The sequence below is a fragment of the Mustela erminea genome, chromosome 18, assembly GCF_009829155.1.
Source record: "Mustela erminea isolate mMusErm1 chromosome 18, mMusErm1.Pri, whole genome shotgun sequence".
Taxonomy (NCBI): Eukaryota; Metazoa; Chordata; class Mammalia; order Carnivora; family Mustelidae; genus Mustela; species Mustela erminea.
In genome coordinates, this window is record NC_045631.1 from 25,056,048 (window position 1) to 25,074,473 (window position 18,426).

General features: G+C 37.0%; 1 protein-coding gene and 1 long non-coding RNA gene across 16 annotated transcripts in view; one reads left to right on the forward strand and one right to left on the reverse strand.

The window, feature by feature from the left end:
• The window catches only part of SYNRG (synergin gamma), an 88,360-nt gene that overhangs the window by 12,577 nt on the left and 57,357 nt on the right, over window positions 1–18,426 (forward strand). For all 15 annotated transcript variants that reach the window (XM_032319442.1, XM_032319437.1, XM_032319439.1 and 12 more), the window contains 3 exons: window positions 14,730–14,860; window positions 15,504–15,609; window positions 16,130–16,241. In XM_032319442.1, coding sequence (XP_032175333.1) covers window positions 14,730–14,860; window positions 15,504–15,609; window positions 16,130–16,241 — 349 coding nt within the window. The remainder of the gene's footprint in view (window positions 1–14,729; window positions 14,861–15,503; window positions 15,610–16,129; window positions 16,242–18,426) is intronic.
• LOC116576908 lies at window positions 7,566–16,623 on the reverse strand. The gene is made up of 3 exons (XR_004280342.1): window positions 16,613–16,623; window positions 9,828–9,837; window positions 7,566–7,648 (listed from the first exon to the last, which is right to left on the reverse strand). It is a non-coding gene; the product is annotated as an uncharacterized LOC116576908 (long non-coding RNA).

Genomic DNA, 18,426 nt, shown 5'->3' on the forward strand with positions numbered 1-18,426 from the left:
GTGAGAGCAGGTGAGATGTTGACTGATTAAAGCAAATAATGTTATATTTTACTTTTAGAATTGGTGAATGAAATTAATAATATCAGGATTTACTAAGCACTAAGATAAGATGGGCTTCTTCCATTTTGGATCTCTCTTTGTAAATTATCTTCTCTAGCTACGATATCCATTTAAACCAAGTAGCCAAATAAACTGAATCCAGGAGTCAGGTCTTTGAATGGCTGAATCCAAAGTGTTACAGTATTTTTTTTTTTTTTAATAAACATATTGGGGGCACCTTGGTGTCACAGTTGGTTAAGTGTCCAACTCGGTTTCTGCTGAGGTTGTGATCTCAGAGTCGTGGAATCAAGCCCTGTATTGAGCTCCATGCTCAACATGGAGTGTGCTTAAGATTCTCTCTCCCCCTCTGCCCCACCCCCTGCACTGGCTCTTTAGAATAAATGAATAAATCCTTAAAATAAATGTGTTCCTTCACAAATAAGCCAGAACCAAAAAAGTTTACTTACTCTTAATAAGTATTATAATGGCATATATTTTGTTTTTGCCAATTATTTAAAATTTTCTATGACTGTGTTTAATTATGTATACAGTATATTAGTACAGTAACACATTGTATTTGTAAAAATGCATATAATTTATAAATAAGTAATAGTCAGCATTTATGATCAGAATTTGAAACTATTGTCGTGTTGAAGTTATATAAGCAAATAAAGCTTTTGTTCTGTATGTAAAGATTGGAGAGAACTTCTGGAATCATTCTTCATTCCTCTCCAGTAAAAGAAATGGGACTAAATTGAGCTTTTGTAGGTTTTAAATCCATGTTACTCAGCTTTTGCTAGATTATGTTACGTAAACAGCAATCCCAAAATCTCTGCCTTAAGAAAACAGTTTATTGGGACGCCTGGATGGCTCAGTTGGTTGGGCCACTGCCTTCGGCTTGGGTTGTGATCCCAGGGTCCTGGGATGGAGTCCCGCATAGGGCTCCTTGCTCGGCAGGGAGCCTGCTTCTCTCGCTGCCTCTGCCTGCCTCTCTGCCTGCTTGTGTGTACTTTCTCTCTCTCTGTCTCTGGCAAATTAAAAAAAAAAAAAAATCTTTAAAAAAAAAAAAGAAAGAAAACAGTTTATTTTTCATTTGTGATGGGTGTCCTTTGTGGTCTGGCTGTGACTCCAATCCATGTTCTCTTTATCCTGAGACCCTGAGATCCTAGGATATCCCAGATCCCTGACATAGGAAAAGAGATGGCCAGACCCTGTTACAATGTTTAGAGCTTCCTCTCAGAAGTGGCATTTATTAGTTACTTCTACTCACCTAAGTAATGTGTCCAAAACAAATAGCAGTAGGGGAAGAATATACCAGGAAGAATATACTAGGGATGTGTATCTTAGAGTAAAGACAAAAGAGCTGGAAAGAATCTACCGTAGAATGCAGTGTTGTTGTTTATTGAAGTATAGTTAACACACAGTGTTATATTAGTTTTAGGTGTGCAATATAGTGTTTAACCAATTGTATACATTACCCAGTCCTTACCAAGATAACTGTACTCTTTCCTTTTTTTTTTTTTTTTAAGATTTTATTTATTATTTGAGAGAGCACATGCAGGTAGGCAGAGCAGCAGGTAGAGGGAGGGGAAGGAAGCAGGCTCCCTGCTAAGCCTGCAGGCTGGATCCCAGAATGTAGGGATCATGACCTGAGCTTGATGACTGAGCCACCCAATTGCCCTGATAAGTATACTCTTGGTCCCCTTTTTTTTCATCCACCTCCATCTGCACATGCTAGATCTCTTAAGAGTCTGTTTTTCGGTTTCTCTATCTCTCTCTCTCTCTCTCTTTTTTTTTTTTTTTTTTCAGTTGTTCCCTTATTTCGTTTCTTAAATTCCACATATGGGTGAAATCATACAGTATTTGTCTTTCTCTGAGTGACTTATTTCACTTAGCATTGTACTTATACATTATATATATATATTAATAAGTATAATTATAAGTATAATGAGTATTATATGTACTTATACATTATACACTTATACATTATACTCTCTAGGGTCCATCTGTGTCATGGCAGATGGCAAGATCTCATTCTTTTTTATGGCTGAGTCATATTCCATTATGTGTGTGTATGTGTGTGTGTGTATATATATATATATATATGGAGTACATTCATCTTTGGATAGACACTTGGTTTGCTGCCATATCTTGGCTATTATAAATAATGCAGCAATAAACTAGGGGTGCATAGTGTTTTTATTTTCCTTTTTTTGTTGTTAAAGATTTTATTTATTTATTTGAGAGACACTGCGAGAGAGACAACATGGGCACAAGTTGGGGGCCGAGGGAGAGGGAGAAGCAGACTCCCTGCTGAGCAGGGGGCCTGATGCGGATCTTGATCTCAGGACCCCAGGATGCTGACCTGAGCCAAAGGCAGACACTTAACTGACTGAACCACCCAGGTGCCCCATGTTTTCATTTTCTTTGGGTAAATACCGAGTAGTGGAATTCTACATAATGGAATTCTATTTTTAATTTTTTGAGGAACCTCTATACTGTTTTCCACAGTAACTGTAGCAATTTTAATTCCACCAAAGATACATGGGGGTTCCTTTTTCTCTACATCCTCACCAACACTTGTTATTTCTGAGTTTTTGATTTTAGTCATTCTGGCCAGTGTGAGGTGATATCATTGTAATAATTGATTTCCATTTCTCTGATGATGAGTGATGTTGAGCATCTTTTCATGTGTCATTGGCCATCTGATGTCTTCCTTGAAAAAATGTCTATTCAGGTCCCATTTTTAATCGCCTTGTTTGTGCTTTGCTGTTGCATTATATATACTGAATAGATACTGAATTATTTTGGATATTAACCCCTTGTCAGATATTATTTGCAAATACGTTCTCCCATTCAGTAGGTTGCCTTTTCATTTTGTTGATGATTTCCTTTGCTGTGCAGGAGCTTTTTATTTTGGTGTAGTCCCAATAGTTTAATTTTGCTTTTGCTTCCCTTGTCTGAGGCGACATATCTAGAAAAATATTTCTATGGCCAGTGTCAAATTACAGCCTGTGTTTTCTTCTGGGAGTTTTATAATTTCAGGTCTCACATTTAGGTCTTTAATCCATTTTGAGTTTATTTTTGTGTAAGGTGTGAGAAAGTGGCCCAGTTTCATTATTTTGCATTTATTTGTCCAGTTATCCTAGCACCGTTAGTTAAAGAGGCTGTTTTCTCCCCCATTGTATGTTCTTGTCTTTTTATTGTAGGTTAATTGACCATATTTGCATGGATTTATTTCTAGGCTCTCTGTCCTGTTCCATTGATCTAGTTTTGTGCCAGTACCATATTATTATTATTGTTGCTGCTGTTGTTGTTTTAGATTTTTATTTATTTACTTATTAGAAAGAGAGCATGAGCAGGGGGAGGGGCAGAGGAAGAGGAAGAAGCAGACTCCCCACTGATCTGGGAGCCCAATGCCAGGCTCAATCCCAGGACCCTGAGTTCATGACCTGAGCAGAAGGCAAACATTAAACCCACTGAGCCACCCAGATGCCCCAGTACCATATTGTTTTGATTACTACAGCTTTGTAGTATATCTTGGGGTTGTATACCACCAGCTTTCTGAAGATTGCTTTGGCTATTCAAGCTCTTTTGTGGTTCCATACAAATTTTAGTATTATTTGTTCTAGTTCTGTGAAAAATGTTGTTGGTATTTTGATAGGGATTACATTGAATGTGTAGGTTGCTTTGGGTAGTATGAGTATTTTAACAATATTCTTCCAGTCCGTGAGCTGTCTTTCCATTTGTTTGTGTCATCTTCAGTCCCCTTCATCAATATCTTATAGTTTTCACAGTATAGGTCTTCTGACTCCATCGTTCAGTTTATTCCTAGGTATTCTATGACTTTTGGTGTAATTATAAATGGGATTGTTTTCTTAATCTCTGTTTCTGCTACTTCCATTACTAGTGTATAGAAATGCAACAGAGTTCTGTATATTAATTTTGTATCCTGAAACTTTACTGATTCATTTGTCAATTCTGACAGTCTTTTGATAGAATCTTTAGGGTTTTCTATTTATAGTATCATGTCATCTGCAAATACAGACAGTTTTACTTCTTCCTTATCATTTAAGATGCTTTTTATTTCTTTTTCTTGTCTGATGGCTGTGTCTGAGACTTACAGTACATGGAATGTTGAAATGTTGAAAAAAGTGGTGAGAATGGATGTCCTTGTCTTGTTCCTAGTGTTAGAGGAAAAGCTCTCAGTTTTTCACTATTGAGTATGTTAGTTGTGGGTTTTTTTATATATGGATTTTACTGTATTGAGGTATGTTCCCTCTAAACCCATTTTGTTGAGTTTTTAATCATGAATGGATATTGTATTTTGTCAAATGATTTGTCCACATCCACCGAAATTATTACACAGTCCTTTCTTTTGTTAATGTGATTTATCAATGCTGATTGCAAATATTGAGCCACCCACTCTTGCATCCCTGAAATAAATCCCACTTGACCATGGTGAATGATTTTTTTAATGTATAGTAGGATTTGATTTGCTAATATTTTGTTGAGGATTTTTTATGTCTATGTATCTCGGAGATTTTGGCCTATAGTTTTCTTTTTTTGTAGTGTCTGTCTAGTTTTGGTATCAGGGTATGATGGCCTTGTGGAATGAATTTGGAAGCTTTTATTCCTGCTCTGTTTTTTGAGAAGACTAGGCATTAACTTTTCCTTAAATGTTTGGTAAAATTCATCTGTGAAAGCATCTGGTCCTGGACTTTTGTTTTGGGGGAATTTTCTTGACTATTGATTCAATTTCATTGCTAGTAATCATTGTGTATAAATTTTCTGTTTCTTCTTCATTCAGTTTTAGAATGTTACATATTCCTGGGAATTTATCCATTTCTTCTAGGTTGTCCAATTTGTTGGTATATAATTTTTCATTGTATTCTCTTAGAATCATTTGTTTTTCTGTGGTATTTGTTGTTATTTCTCCTTATTCATTTCTGGTTTTATTTATTTGAGTCTTTTTTTTTCTTGACGCATCTGGCTAAAGGTTTATCAATTTTGTTTTTCTTTACAAAGAACCAACTCCTTGTGTCATTGGGCTTTTTTTCCCCCAAGTTCCTTCAGGTGTAAGATTAGGTTCTTTATTTGAGATTTTTCTGAGATAGGACTGTATTGCTGTAATCTTCCCTCTTAGAACAACTTTTGCTGCATCTCAAAGATTTTGGACATTGTGGGGGCTCCTGGGTGGCTCAGTGGGTTAAAGCCTCTGCCTTCAGCTCAGGTCATGGTCTCAGGGTCCTGGGATCGAGCCCCACATCGGGCTCTCTGCTCAGCGGGGAGTCTGCTTCCTCCTCTCTCTCTCTCTGCCTGCCTCTCTGACTACTTGTGATCTGTCAAATAAATAAATAAAAATCGTTTTAAAAAATAATTTAAAAATTAAATAAATAAATAAAGATTTTGGACATTGCGTTTTCATTTTCATTTGGCTCCATGTATTTTGAGTTTTCCTCTTTGATTTCTTGGTTGACCCATTTATTGTTTAATATCATGTTATTTGTGTTCTTTCCAGATATTTTCTTATGGCTGATTTCTAGTTTCATACTGTTATGGTTGAAAAAAATGCATTATACGATTTCAGTTTTCTTTAATTTGTTGAGACTTGTGGACTAAGATGTCATCCATCCTGGAGAATGTTGCATGTGCACTTGAAAAGAATGTGTGTAGTCCACGGTTTTGGATGGAATGGTCTGAATATATCTGTTAGGTCCATCTTGTCTAATGTGTCATTCAAATATCTCTCCATTGATGTAAGTGGAGTGTTAAAGTCTTACTATTACTGTATTACTGCAGTTTTTCTCTTTATGTCTGTTAATGTTTGTTTTATGTATGTATCCTATGTTGGGTGTATAGATACTGTTAATGTTTATATCCTCTTGTCCTTTTGTCCCTTGTTAGAGTCGGTTTTAATGTCTGTTTTGTCTGATGTAAGTATTGCTACCCTGGCTTTCTTTTCACTTCCATCCGCATGGTAACTGTTTTTATATCCCTTACTGTAAACCTTTTTTTTTTTTTTTAAGATTTTATTTATTTATTTGACACAGAGAGAGAGATCACAAGCAGACAGAGAGGGGGAAGCAGGCTCCCTGCTGAGCAGAGAGCCCAATACGGGGCTTAGTCCCAGGACCCTGAGATCACAACCTGAGCTGAAGGCAGTGGCTTAACCCTCTGAGCCACCCAGGCACCTCTCTGTTATTACTTTCAATCTGCATGTGTCTTTAGCTCCAAAGAGAGTCTTTTGTAGGCAGCATAGAGGTTGTGGGTCTTGTTTTTAATCCATTCAGTCACCCTATTTCTTCTGGTTTGAACATTTAGTCTATTTACATTTAATTATGGGGGCGCCTGGGTGGCTTAGTGGGTTAAAGCCTCTGCCTTCAGCTCAGGTCATGATCCCAGAGCCCTGGGATCGTGCCCCACATCAGGCTCTCCGCTGCTTGGGGAGCCTCCTTTCTTCTCTCTCTCTCTGCCTGCCTCTCTGCTTACTTGTGATCTCTGTCTGTCAAATAGAGGCAGAGAGAGAGGAAGGGAAGCAGGCTCCCTGCTGAGCAGAGAGCCTCATGCGGGGCTTGATCCCAGGACCCTGGGACCATGACCTGAGCCGATGGCAGAGGCTTTAACCCACTGAGTCACGCAGGTGCCCTGATAATCGTGTTCTTATTGCCATTTTCTTACTTCTTTATGGTTGGTTTGTCATTTTTTTTTGTTCCTTCTTGTCTTGCTGTCTTTCCTTGTGGTTTGATGGCTTCCTTTAGTATTGTGTTTGAATTCCTCTCTCTTTATTTTTTTGTATCTATTACAGGTTTTTTATTTGTAATTACCATTAGGTTCATATATAATATCTTATGCCTGTAGCAGTCTATTAAGTTGTACTTAATTTGTATTAAGTATTATTCGTATTAAGTTGATAGTCACTTAAGTTTGAACTCATTCTAATAGCACTAAATTTTTACTTCCTGCTCCCATATTTTATGTATATGATGTCATACTTTACATCCTTCTATTTTGCAAATCCCTTGGCTAATTTTTATAGATATAATTGGTTTTACTGCTTTTGTGCTTTAACCTCCATGCTGGTTTTATAAGTAACTAATCAACTACTTTTAATATATGTTTGCATTTTACCTGTGAGATTTTTTCCTTTCATCATTTTCTTATTCCTGATTGTGGCCTTTACTTGCCAAAGAATTCCCTTTAACATTTCTTATAAGGCTGGTTTAGTGATGAACTCCTTTAACTTTTGTACATTTGGGAAATTCTTTATCTCTCCTATTATGAATGATAACCTTACAGGGTAGAGTATTGTTTGCAGGATTTTTCCTTTTAGCACTTTGAATATATCATGCCACTGCCTTCTGGCCTGCAGTGTCTCCTGAAAAGTCAGCTGATACACTGTATCAGCTGTCCCTTGTACAAGGGAAATCCCATAAAGCTATCAGCTGGCTTTTCTTTTTTCTTGCTGCTTTTAGTATTCTCTCTTTATCACCACTTCTTATTTATTGTATGTCTTGATATGGACTTCCTTGGGTTTATCTTGTTGGGGGCTCTCTGATTCCTGGATCTGGATGTCTTCTTCCTTCCCCAGATTAGGAAGTTTTCAGCTCTCATTTCTTCAAATAAGTTTTCTGCCTCCTTCTCTCTATCTTCTTCTGGGATCCCTATAAAATGAATATTGTTATGCTTGATGCTGTTGCATAGTTATCTTAACCTGTTCTCATTTATTATTATTATTTTTGTTGTTGTTGCTGTTCAGGTTGGTTGCCTTTCATTAAGCTGGCTTCCAGATTGCTGATCCATTCTTCTGCTTCCTCTAATCTGTTGTTGATTACATCTAGTGCATTTTTAAATTTTAGTTATTGAATTCTTTAGCCTTGACTGGTTATTTTTAATATTTGCTCTTTGTTGATGGTCTCACTGAGATTCTCCACTGTTTTCTCAAGTCCAGTGAGTATCTTTGTGACCATTACTGACCATGTCTGAACTCTTTATCAGGCATATGGCTTATCTCCATTTCATTTAGCTCCCCTCCTACACTTTCTGATGTGGGCTTCTCTCTGTAATTAGCTGTGGAAGGTCTATTCTGCCAGTCTTCAGGTTGTTTTCAGAGTTAGTCACATAGATGTAATTCCTTTCTCAATGTGTCCATGGGAGGAGGTGAGTTCAGGATCCTCCTACTCTGCCATCTTCCCCAAACTACCCTCCTTCTGTTTTTTTGTTGTTGTTGTTTTTGCTTTTGTTCTCTTAAGTAGGCTGTACACCCAACATGGAGCTTGAACTCATGACCTGAGATCAAGAGTTGCATGCTCTAGCTCTACCAATTGAGCCAGCCAGGTGCCCCCTGTTTTTTTGGTAATAGCTGCTTTAATAGGTGTGAGGTCGTGTCTCATTGTAGTTTTGATTTGCATTTCTCCAAAATATGATGTTGAGTATCTTCTCATGTGGCTATTGGCCATTTATACATCTTTTTTAGAGAAATGTTTATTGAGGTCTGTTGTCAATTTTTGAATTGAGTTTTTTGTTGTTGAATTGTAAGAGTTCTCTATATATTTTAGATTTTAATCCCTTATCAGATGTGTGATTTGCAAATATTGTCTTCCATTCTGTGGGCTCCTTTTTCTCTGTGGATAGTGTTTCTTGATGTACAAATATTTAAGGTTTTCATGGAGTCAAGTTGTTTATTATTATTGTTTTTTAATGTTTGTCAGAATTTACCAGCAAAGCCATCAGGTCCAGGACTTTTCTTGTTGGGTGATTTTGATTACTCATTAAATCTCTGTGGCTATATGATAAGCCTTCTCAAAATTATTTTAGCTATTCTAGTTCTTCTATCTTTCCATTCATGTTTTAGGATAATGTTGTCTGTATCTATGAAAAGTCTTCTTGGAGTTTTGATAGGAATTATGGTAAATCTTTTTTATTAGTTTGGGGGAGATTGACATCTTTAATATGTGGATTCTTGCATTATATGAGCAGTATATTGTCTATTTATTTAGGTCTTTGATTTCTGTCATCAGCATTGTATAGTTTTCACCATATAAATTCTTTAAATGTTTTGTTAGATTTACATCTAGGCATTTCATTCTTTTGAGTAATTATAAATGGCATTGTGTCTGTATTTCGGTGTCCTATTCATTGCTAATATATAGAAATGATTGATTTGGGTATGTTCGTTTTGTAAAAATTATAGGATTCTTTTTTTTGTAGATTCCTCAGGGTTTTCTATGAGATAGTCATATCCTTTTATCAAATTTTAACATACCATATTTGTCTTATATTTTTTTAAAGAATTGAACAAAACAGTTATAATTCCATTCTTCTACTTCCCCAGAGATGGTTATCACTATCAAAAACTCAATGCTTGGGGTCGCCTGGGTGGCTCAGTGGGTTGGGGCCTCTACCTTCGGCTCAGGTCAGGATCCCAGGGTGCTGGGATCGGGCCCTGCGTTGGGCTCTCTGCTCAGCGGGAAGCCTGCTTCCCTTCCTCTCTCTCTGCCTGCCTCTCTGCCTAGTTGTGGTTTCTGTCTGTCAAATAAAAAACCTTAAAAAACAATTTCAATGCTTATTGTTTTCGTTTGTATTCTTATACTTCTACTATTTTACATGTTTGAATATTTATGGACATTATATATTTTCTAGATTGTGTGCCCTTCTGCATTTGATTTTTTTAATTGGACATTGTTTCTCCCCTAGACTTATCCCTGTTACAGAGTGAAGCCAAGTTTGTTCATATAGCTGCTGTGTAGTATTCCAATGCATGAGTATATATACTTCGGTTGATGGACATTTAAGTTGCTTCCAATTTTTTGCTGTTTGTTCTAGTTTTATTGATTTCTGAGAGTTCATTGTATATTCTGGGTTCTTGCCTTTGTGGTTATTTGTGTTGCCACTATCGCCTCCTATACTTTGGTTTGTCTTTTAATTTTGGTGGTAGCGTCCTGTGTTGTAAAAGTTAAGACAGGTGGATAAATCATTTCTTTTATGGTTTTGAGTTTTATGTCTCATTAGATATAGTCCTACTCTGAGATCGTAAGATTTTTCTCCTGTATTTTCTTATTAAACCTATCTGAAGTTGATCTTTGGTATCAGTATGAGTCTAAAGTTCTAATTTTATTATTTTCCATTTGAGTAGACAGTTGTCTTCAAATCACTTATCAGTAGCCCATTCTTTACTCATTGATTTCTAAGATTACTCCTACACTATCCAATTTCTTTATATGCTTTGGGTTAGTTTATGAGCCCTTCTATTTATCCCACTGGTATCTCTGTCTATCCCTGCATCAGTTACTATCTTAGTGTCCTAATTTTTCTAGCCCAAGATAAGCCTTAATAACTGCTTGTGTGGATCTTCTTTTAAAGAATTTTAGCTATTCATATTTCTTTCCTTTGAAGTATGAATTTTTAAGATAATCTTGTGAAATTCCACATAAAATCTGTTGGGATTTTGATTGAAATTGCTATTTTTACTTTTTTAGTCTGTCCTGTCTCTCCAGTTACTCAAGTCTTCAGTAGCCTTCAGTATTCTGCATCTATGAGTGAACTTCTTTATCTTTAGTGTTTTTAGCAGTTTTTTGGATACATCTCAGATTTCTGAGTTATTTCCTTTGTCATGTGATCCACCCAGTATATAACTAAAGTTTAGTATTTTTTAACCTTTTGGTATATCTAGATTTCAAAAGAATGAATTAAGAAACTGTATAAATGTATAAAGTAACTTTTCAGTAGTAGGAGAAAGACAAAATATCATTCAGCAAGCTTGAATCTTCTTGAAGAACAGAATTTTGTAAATAGGAAGGCAATGTGCAAGAAAATGCCTTGTTTCATTCTTTATTATTTTTGTGGAATGTCTGGTCTTTTGACCTATATGAGTTGAGTAAGGTTTTGGGAGGGGGGGTTGCATTTTATGTGCTTGAGTAAACTAAGTCAATTTTTTTAAAGATTTTTATTTATTTATTTGACAGACAGATCACAAATAGGCAGAGAGGCAGACAGAGGGAGAAGGAGGGAAGCAGGCTCCCAGCTGAGCAGAGAGCCTGATGTAGGGCTCGATCCCAGGACCCTGGGATCGTGACCTGAGCTGAAGGCAGAGGCTTTAGCCACTGAGCCACCCAGGTGCCCCAAACTAAGTCAATTTAAAAAGGAACTTAATTCCTCATTGCAAGAAAGAAATGATGAGGGGTGCCTGCGTGGCTGTCTTCAGCTCAGGTCATGATCTCAGGGTCCTGGGATCAAGTCCCGCATCAGGCTCTCTGCTTGGCAGGGAGCCTGCTGCCTGCCCCACTCTCTCTCTGCCTGCCTTTCTGCCTCCTTGTGATCTCTGCCTGTCAAATAAATAAATAAAATCTTTAAAAAAAAAAAAAAAGAGAGAGAAATGGTGGTTATGTGACATGATGGAGGTGTTAAGTTAATACTGCAGTGGTAATTATTTTGCAATATATAAGTGTATCACATCAACAGGTTGCAGACCTTAAAATTACACAGTGTTACGTCAGCTACATCCCAGTAAAGCTGGAAAAAATAGGAAATTGATTTAGTTATTATACTTAAGTAGATCTGGAAAAAATAAATAAATGTAATCCTAGGACTACAGTGCTAATTTTTAGCAGCAAGAGAACCACACCGTGACTAAAAGTAAGTATACATTGCCACCCTCACCCAAGATTTAGAATAGACAGTGTTAGAATTCCAATATGAATTGTTTGTAACTCCTGTTGTAAGGTCCTAAAACCATTCATAAGCCTTCCAAGCTGCTACTCTTCATTGAGCAATTATATGACTGATCATATGAATAAACACACAACAAAACACATTATAATTGTTTTTAAGTCTGAATCTGTGGTAGCTGGTAATTGGAGAGGCAGCATGGCCTAATGGTGGAGAACATGGACTTTGGAACCAGACATTTCCTTGTTCTAATACTGGCTCTGCCACTTACCCACAATAAATAAGGTAGTTAACTATTTTGTACTTCAATTTCCTCATCTATAAAATGAGAATAATAGTAGCACCTTCCACCTCATTTTGTTACAAGAATTAAGTCTATTAATATATGTAAAGCCCTTAGAAAAGTCCCTGGGACATATGAGGAGCTTCATAAATGTTAATATTAAGGTATTCTTGTTGATTGTTATCAGAAATATCTCTAATTCTAAGGATCTTACATATATTGAGAATAGTGTATGTAAGTGCCTACTTCTATAGCTGGCATATGGCATGAACACAATAAAATGATACATATATTATAACTATGAAGTGTTCATTTTTCTTATTTAGTTGCTTTGACTCTGTTTTTGCCTGCAGAATCCTACTTTGTTCCAGAAAAAAAAAAATGGGGGGGCGCCTGGGTGGCTCAGTGGGTTAAGCCGCTGCCTTCGGCTCGGGTCATGATGTCAGGGTCCTGGGATCGAGTCCCATATCGGGCTCTCTGCTCAGCACGGAGCCTGCTTCCTCCTCTCTCTCTCTGCCTGCCTCTCTGCCTACTTGTGATCTCTCTCTCTGTCAAATAAATAAATAAAATATTTAAAAAAAAAAAAAAAAAAAAAAAAAAAAGAAAAAAAAATGGGGTCATCATTGTTTTTGAGAGTATATTACTTTATCAGTATAATTATACTTCGTCAGTATAGTTTTTAATAATTGTAATAACGGCTATTTACTCATATATGCTACACAGTGTTCTAGGTGCTTTACCCAGATTATATTATTTCTAGGCCTTAAAACAATCCCCTACTGTTTCAATGAGGTGCACTTTTTTCAAAGTTCAGAATGAGGGGATATTTTTGATAATTTCTAAAAGGAGTACTTTGAGGAAAACCCTAACATGATTTCTTCAACAAAAAAACAAGATCTTAAATGTTGATCTAAAATCAAGATCTTAGTGTTGTTTAAAAAAAACAAAACAAAACAAAACAAAACCCAGGCAGCTCAGTTGGTTAAGCGACTGTAAGCGACTGCCTTTGGCTCAGGTCATGATCCTGGAGTTCCAGGATCAAGTCGCCCATCGGGCTCCCTGCTTGGTGGGGAGTCTGCTTCTCCCTCTGACCCTCCCCCTCTCATTATCTCTCTCTCTCTTCTCTCATTCTCTCTCAAATAAATAAATAAAATCTTTTAAGAAAAAAAAAAAAAAACATTAAAAATGGGGCACCCAGCTGGCTCAGTCAGCAGAGCATGTGACTTTTGATCTCAGGGTTGAGTTCAAGCCTCTTGGGTGTAAAGATTACTTAAAAGTAAAGAATCGGGGCACCTGGGTGGCTCAGTGGGTTAAAGCCGCTGCCTTCGGCTCAGGTCATGATCCCAAGGTCCTGGGATGGAGCCCCGCATTGGGCTCCCTGCTTGGCAGGAAGCCTGCTTCTACCTCTCCCAGTTCCTCTGCTCATGTTCCTACTCTCATTATATCTCTCTCTGTCAAATAAAGAAATAAAATCTTTTTTAAAAAAAAGTAAAGATAAAAATCTGACTATATTAATTCCCATAGTGTGAAAATAATCTTAACCTTAAAGTAATTTAAATTTCGGTAGTTTACATTAACCAAGTTTGTGTAAGTCGGGGAGTTAACCATTATTACAAACACATCCTTCATCCACTATAACTGAAAGTAACCATCCTCAAATTAACAGACTGGGCAATTTGGGTGACTAAAGTAGTTAGATGCATGTATTTTGGTTTTTGAAGGAAGAGAGGATAAAAGGTTTAGAAGAAGCAAGGAGGAATATTTCCCTTAGTTACAGGAAATGTGGAAGAGAAGCAGTAGTCTCCAAAGGAGAGCACTTCCAGAGACAGCCAGGTTTCCATTAGGGAAGAGAAGGGAAGCCTGTCAGGGAGAAGGCTGAGAAGTAGAATTTCCACTCAGTGTAAAATAAGCCATTTTCATCATTATCAGTGTCTTCATAATCATTATTAACATTAGATTTTGTGACTAGCTATTGTGTAATACTATTCTTACTACTGAATGCTTGAATAAACTTTATACTGTGGTATTGCTATATCACTTATTGCTGATTGAATATATTTTGTTTTCTGTGGAAGTTTGACTATCAGGCCTGTGATAATAAACATCAAAATATTTATTATCCTATCATACTTACTGGGAAAGCATGTTTAATCTTATCTTTGGAATAACTACCATATGGCAAGCTCTAATCTGTTGCTGGAAATACGAAGACATGTAAGATATGATACCGCTTCTCAAAGAATATGGGTTAGTGAACTGACCAGAATATACCCATGGGCTTCCAAGCACACACGCCCTCAGACTGTTAGCATTGGGCACCTCTGAAGCAAGGAAATGAAAGGGATGAGATAGTAAGGGGAGCTTTCCATTTTTAGCCTGTGTTTTTTGACTATTATTTAAAAGAAAATCATATGGTTCATTAATAAAAACACTAGGTAAGAATTTATGGAAGTCATTGTTTTCCTGTGTAACAATTAAAAGGAGGAATTGTGGGGACGCCTGGGTGGCTCAGTTGGTTAAGCAGCTGCCTTCGGCTCAGGTCATGATCCCAGCGTCCTGGGATCGAGTCCCATATCGGGCTCCTTGCTCCGTAGGGAGCCTGCTTCTCCCTCTGACACTGCCTGCCACTCTGTCTGCCTGTGCTCACTCTCGCTCTCTCTCTCTCTGACAAATAAATAAGTAAAATCTTAAAAAAAAAAAAAAGGAGGAATTGTGTTTTTCAAGCCTTTGTTTCTTTCAGGCAGGAATACCAATGGGCCCAATGCCAGCAGCAGGGATGCCTTACCTGGGACAAACGCCTTTCCTGGGAATGCGTCCTCCAGGCCCACAGTACACTCCAGACATGCAGAAGCAGTTTGCTGAAGAGCAACAGTAAGAGACCTCAGGAATCAAGCATAAAGACGCATGATAGCTGCTATTTTAAGAACAGTTCTTTAATGCAGATTTGAAACCAGTTCAGTCGTGTCGCATTTAAGATACTTGCAATACATTTTTATATATAAGTTTTAAGCAAGAACAAACCTTATGGATCCTCTAATTCAACCCTATAATTTTACATTTAGGGAAAATACAGTTCAGAGGATGCAGTTTCTTGTCAGCCCCCATCACATAGTTACTAGCAAAGCCTAGACCCAAATGTAGGCCTCCTGATGCCCCAGGCATTGCTCTTTCTCCTGTACAACACTGCCTTCCCAAGTCAGAGTTTCTTTTTCGTCTACCTCCCTAGCTGTTTTTTGAGGTTATTTTTGAATGCAAAAAATTGTCCCTTTCTTTTGCAAATTAGACAAGAAATAAATTCATATCTGTAACTTAGGTAAATCATTTTTTGGACTCATTTTGTATATTTCAAAATTAATGGGGAAATAGTATTGTCTTAAGAAAATCAGATATAATTAGCAGTGAGGGTTTTCATTCTAGAAGTATAAGGTGGTCTTGCTGAAACTGTTAGAAGTATGACTATAACACAGTTGCTAATCTCTGAAGCTAGTTCTTTACTAGATTGTTTTTCCTTCAGAAAACGATTTGAACAGCAACAGAAGCTCTTAGAAGAAGAAAGGAAAAGACGCCAGTTTGAAGAGCAGAAGCAGAAGCTCAGACTTCTGAGTAGTGTGAAACCGAAGGTAATCTATTCCACCACCGCAGCCCGCCTTCGCCCTGTGTGTGCCTCTCACTCATTCAGGGGATTCTGTCACCTGGGCACCAGCCCAAGCTGAAGCTATGGTTGATTCATTTGGGTCTAAAAGTGAGAATTCTTCTTTTCCTGTAAGACACTATTATTGAACGGAATGGGATATCAACCATCATCATCTCAGGTCTTTTTTACTACCACTGGAATGTTCGTGATCTTTTCTTGGGAAGATTAATAATTGATTTTAATATTAATATAGGATACTTAATATCATTTGTGTCCTGAAGTATTTATAAATGAACCCTTTAATATTTTTGTGTTTTATAGATTGTCTTTTTATGCATTTGTATACTTACACACTTGTCAGTGTTTTTCTGACTTGCAGAATTCCCTATCAGAAGTCTGTGGTAAAAATATTGAAAACAGACAAATATCTGTACTTTCAGTTTGGGAGGATCTAAGATGAAGTGAGCCATAAGTGAAGATATATGCATATATCTGTTGTCTCTTAGACAGGTGAGAAGAGTAGAGATGATGCTTTGGAAGCCATAAAAGGAAACTTGGATGGATTTTCCAGAGATGCTAAGATGCACCCTACTCCGGCATCACACCCTAAGAAACCAGGTAATTTTAATGTAAAAATTTCCTTTTATTGGAAGGTGATTTCCTGTGTGTTTAATTGACCATTATGTGTGTGTGGAGAGTCACTGCTCATCTCATCCTTCAAGCTGAATAAAGATTTGGATGTTTTAAAATGTATAGGGGGTTAAGAATAGCATATCATTAATAGATGAAGAATTGTTGAATCATTCAGCCAACCAAGTACTCTTTTCTGCTGGCATGTATTACGTTGATAAATTTTCCTTAGACCCTTGTATTGTAGTACCTTTTGTAGGTGATATCAGTAGGGAATAATATAACATTGGCACAGTTACCAGTTCTTTCTGGGACAGCTTTAACTCTGTCTTATTAAATTCACTTGATAGATTATATACTCAGATTCTCATTCCAGATGTTCCCCAAAGTAAGATATATAGCAAGCTTGAAAAGAAAATGGATGTAGCAGTCAGAATGAGTTCAGAAAGGAAAAACGTAAATAAAAATGAAAATTATAAGCTAAATAACTACTTAGGAAGTAATTGAAAAATAAATATTGGAATGCTTAAAACTGGAACCTGTGTCGAACTTAGAAGAAGGAGAAGGCGGCGATGAATGGTCATTGTTAGGGCAAACACCGTTCTGTCCATATAGAACGCCCTCTTTCGACAACTAGGTGTAGTTTGACAACCTCATTGTTAAATAATAAATTGTTTTGGCATTTAAGAGGTCTCAGGAGTTCAGTCAACATGCATGCAGTTAGCTGTTTCTAGTTAATTTTGCTCTGTGCTTATCCAAAAAAAGATTTTTGAAGCAAGCTCAAGAAGTTTCCAGAGCTTCTCCAGTTAGGGACTTAACATAAAGTACATTAAAAAAGTTTCCAACCTTTTACCCACCAAAGACATCTATTAATACCCCTGCCCCCACCGACTGTTTACTTTAAGATATGGAATATACAAACCATCACATAATTTTATGCTCTTCTTAATCATATATATCACTGTTGAGAGTTTATAAGCCAAAATATATATGACACATAGATTAACATAATTCCAGTCAAATGCAAAGAAACATTGGTTTAACATTTGCAGACTTACTTCTGGTAAATAGGGTCCATTTAAAAAATACTCATAGTAGCTCTCAGTTTTCCATTATTACCATTTTCTACCAGTGCTGGTCTGAGAACCCAAATTAAGAACTTAAATCCAGGGCACCTGGGTGGCTCAGTGGGTTAAAGCCTCTGCTTTCAGCTCAGGTCATGATCCCAGGGTCCTGGGATTGAGTCCCGCATTGGGCTCTCTGCTCAGCAGGGAGCCTGCTTCCCCCTCTCTCTCTGCCTGCCTCTCTGCCTACTTGTGATCTCTGTCTGTCAAATAAATAAAATCTTTAAAAAAAAAAAATTAAATCCATACTTGTGTAACCATTCTTAGGAGGGGTTGGAGTTCGTTGGGTCATGGCTTTTTGGGTTTTTTTGTTGTTTTTTTTTTTAAAGATGTTATTTATTTATTGGACAGACAGAGATCACAAGTAGGCAGAGAGACAGAGGAGGAAGCAGGCTCCCTGCTGAGCAGAGAGCCCAATGCAGGGATGCAGGGCTCAATCCCAGGATCCTGGGATCATGACCCGAGCTGAAGGCAGAGGCTTTAACCCACTGAGCCACCCGGCACCCCAGCTTTTTGTTTTTTTTAAACAAAATTAAATAAGACAACAGTTTTGAATATTCATTTTGCATCTTTCATAAAACCTAGAAGCATTGAAGATTCTATTTTATGAATCCAAAAGAGAAGTGTCCAGAAGAGAAGCACGTGGTATCCCCATTTTTCAGATGAGAGCCTTTTTTAAAAAAGACTGCTCCTGTGGCATTAGACTTTAGTAAATATTAAAGCAATTTAAAGTAGTTAAAAATGTGAAGAAGCTTTACATGTAGAAAACCCTAAAGACCACCAAAAAAATGTTAGAACTAGTAAATTAATTCAGTGAAGTTATAGAATACAAAATCAATATGTAAAAATATGTTGCACTTCTATACACTAACAGCAATCTATCAGAAAAATAAATTAAGAAAACGATTTCATTTACACTTGCATCAAGTAGAATAAAAAACCTAGGAATAAATTAAGCCAGGAGCTGAAAGACCTGTATACTGAAAACTTGAAGTCATCGATGAAAGTAATTGAAGAAGACACACACAAAAAAGGAAAGATACTTTGTG